This window comes from Camellia sinensis, chromosome 4 (genome assembly GCF_055761805.1).
Source record: "Camellia sinensis isolate YWXY chromosome 4, ASM5576180v1, whole genome shotgun sequence".
Lineage (NCBI taxonomy): Eukaryota > Viridiplantae > Streptophyta > Magnoliopsida > Ericales > Theaceae > Camellia > Camellia sinensis.
Window position 1 is genome coordinate 105,261,838 of NC_138964.1, and position 3,254 is coordinate 105,265,091.

The 3,254-nt window shown below is 37.8% G+C and overlaps 1 protein-coding gene across 1 annotated transcript; it reads right to left on the reverse strand.

The window, feature by feature from the left end:
- Positions 1-2,271: 2,271 nt before the first annotated feature.
- On the reverse strand, positions 2,272-2,937 carry LOC114278334 (uncharacterized). Its single transcript, XM_028220352.2, has 2 exons — positions 2,557-2,937; positions 2,272-2,490 (listed from the first exon to the last, which is right to left on the reverse strand). Exons 1-2 carry the CDS (start codon positions 2,935-2,937, stop codon positions 2,272-2,274), a joined length of 600 nt encoding a protein of 199 aa, XP_028076153.1.
- Between the last annotated feature and the right edge of the window lie 317 nt (positions 2,938-3,254).

The window sequence follows — 3,254 nt, forward strand, 5'->3', positions numbered from 1 at the left end:
TCTTTTACTTTAATTGTATTTCATTTTCTATCAATGCAAGTTAAATTTTCTTTCATTTTAACACTAATCATTTGAGTTTTCATTTATTTTCTCTTTTTAGTCAAGTTTATCATTTAATTTTCAAAAACAGTCCCTTTTTTATTATTCAATTCTTGCAATTGACAACTTAAATTCATGCAAAGTTAGTTACTCAAGTAATATTTCACTATCACCTAAGAAAATATTAAAATCCTCTTCATCGTGACAAAACTTGAACCCATAGTTCATCTTCCTAATCACTCACAATTTCCTAAATTAGAAATCAGAAACATACACCTTTAACTAGGTGTACAAGTCCTTACACACCCGTGCAATTTAAAGCATCAACAAAGTTGTGTTTTCCTTTTTAAGGTAAACATATGGTCATTTTGAAAAATTAAAGGGGATAATCCCGTAATTAAAGTGACGTAACTTTGCATTGTTGAATGCCAATGGAAGCTTAATAAATTTCTTTTTAAAAATTGAAATAAATTTTTCAAAATGATGGACAGTAATATTTTGGTTATTATAAAATACAAAGATAGTTGTTTTTACCTGGAATGAAACTATGATAAAATGATATACCATTCAATAAATTTTTTCTTTTTAATGCTATCACATTTATAAAGAAACCTTTATTTTAAAGTAAACAATTGTCCATATTTTTTCACTAATATTACGTACTCAGAATTATTGCTTCAAATTTTACACAAAAATATAAATCTATGGTTAAGATTTATTTTATACATGGATTTACAATACCTTAATTAAATATCAACCACACTTCTCAATGAAAATTTTCTTAACAAATTTTATGGTAGTTTTTCAAATTTTATTTTTCTTTTGAACATACATGTTTGGGAAAGATTCGAAGATTCTTCACTATACCGCACAAAAAGTGGAAACCCATGCCATATGGATTTTCTTTTCCCACAAATATTAGGGATTCAGAAATATTCATATTTATTTTAAATATAAATCGTACCATAAAAGATATAAATTTAAATCAAACTTATTTCTCAATAAAATTCTAAATACTATTTTTAAATATCTAAATTTATTATTTTTATTTTTTCATTTATTTGTCATGACAAATAACAATAGCGTTGTCCAAAAAAATAACATCAAGTTGATTCAGGACGTTATAATGTAACGAACACAAGCAAGAGTTAAGTTTTTGTAGGAGAGGGTTCAAGAAAGGAGTTGGAAAATTCGAAGATCTTCGAAGATCCTTGAAGAACAACTTCGAATTCTCTAGAATATGATGAGAGGCTTAGATTCTTCAATAATCTCAACTTAGGAACACAACAACAAAGGAGATGATGGAGATAAGAGATTGGGTGAAGAAGAAGGCAAAATGGCTAGAGAATAGAATAATGGCAAGGCTCTCCCATGGATCTCCCACTTTCACTCTCAAGGTTGATAATGGAGAAGGGAAATTAGTTCTTTCCCAAGAGTTAAAAAATCTCCAAAATCCATCCCTTGTAAAGCTATGGGTGGGTGCTATTTATAGGCACCTCATGATGTAGGATGGAGCCCATGTGCAAGGCACATGGGGGATATTCTCTCTAACCATCTTGTCCGAGGAAGTGACCTCTCCGAGGAGGTAACTTCTCCGAGGATAAGAAAACCCCGAAGAGGAGATCAATCCCTCGGCGAACCCTTCTTCTTAGCCACACCTAACCAATGATCCCCAATCATCCCAAAGGGTCAGGGGTAGTCCCAGAGGACGTCCTGCCGCAAAATATTGCCGAGTCTCATGGACCCCCGGGGTCGTGCCACCTCGACCCGGGTATAGGCTAGTTTAACCGAAGAGTGAATTTATCTCCACTCACCGTCCTCGGGATCGGGTCCTTTGTTCGAACTCCATTACGCCCATGGTTCTGGTGCGTAGATCCCGGAAAGCTCCGAGCCCGCAAGTGTTCTGGGACTCATTAACGGAGCGACTTCTAGATTGCGTCTGAATCCGTTCGAAGCCAAGTATTTCGAACCTCTAGGTTCGTGGATCCGAACCCTTTCGAGTCCGAGTGCCTTGGATCTCTAGGCTTGCTTAATACCCTTTCGAGTCCGGGCCCGAGTAAGTCTCTAGGTTCGTGGATCCGAACCCTTTCGAGGCTTAGAGCCATTCAGCCCGTTGGACGGTGATAAATCCAAGCCCACCAATCTTGGACTTGCGATAAATTCGGGCCCACTAATCTTGGGCTATTGGGCCTAAATAATTTAGTGGGCTTAAATTAGCTCCTCTTACAGTTTTCAACGTAGAGCCACTGTGTTTTGTTTCCTCAAATCATTATAGAACTTCGCTATGAACTCCCCAGCAGCTTCGTCTACGTGGCTATCCCTGTCAACGTCCCGTAACGGAAACGGTGAGTCCGTTATCCTCAGCTGCCTCACCATTGGGCTCCGTCCAAACCCCGGCAATGCCGGCGACGACAATTCACTATACAACATGTCATGCACCATCATCGGACTCTGCAAGAAACCCGGCAACACCAACGAGCCTGCCTCACTGTTCATCATCTCCAACGCCTTTTTAACTGCGTCAACGGTCAATATGTCGTCGTCGGTGGGTGGCGCGTGAGTGCAAGGGAAGAAATGAGAGTGCTTGTGGTGTTTGCACTGCTTGCTGAGGTTGAAGGGGAAGACTGCTGGACTGTTGCTGCAGCTGAACTCGTATTCGTGTGGGGCGGAGAAGGACAGGTGTCGGTCGTGTGATTGGCGGTTGAAGGTGGAGGAATAGTGGTTGTGGTGGAACATGAGGTTGTGTATGGCTTTCCCTTCTATCTTGCCACGTTTCATCATCATGTTGAGATCAACCATCAATTTTCGTTTTGATATGCCCTTCCTTACCATGAAGTACAACACACGTACTATGTGCCATAACCTTTTGGCTGCTACTGGTAGATTTGTATGTTCCATCTCTTTATTGTTTTGTGTTTTGTATCAATATAGAGAAAGATTTAATGTTTGGAGAGAGAGAGAGAGAAGACGATTTTGAATTGGGAAGAAGCAAAGGAGGGAGCTATATATAAAGGCCAAAAAGGAAGAAGACATATTGCAATGCATTGATATTTTGAGTTATTTTAATCAATATGTTATAAAGTAGTTATCATCAATTAGTCCTATTAGACTTAGTTAGGTATAAGTTCTGATTGATAAATTTATTACTATAAATTTATTCATTAAAACAAGAGAGACTGATAAATTTATCACTTGATGAATTTATTAATAAAACT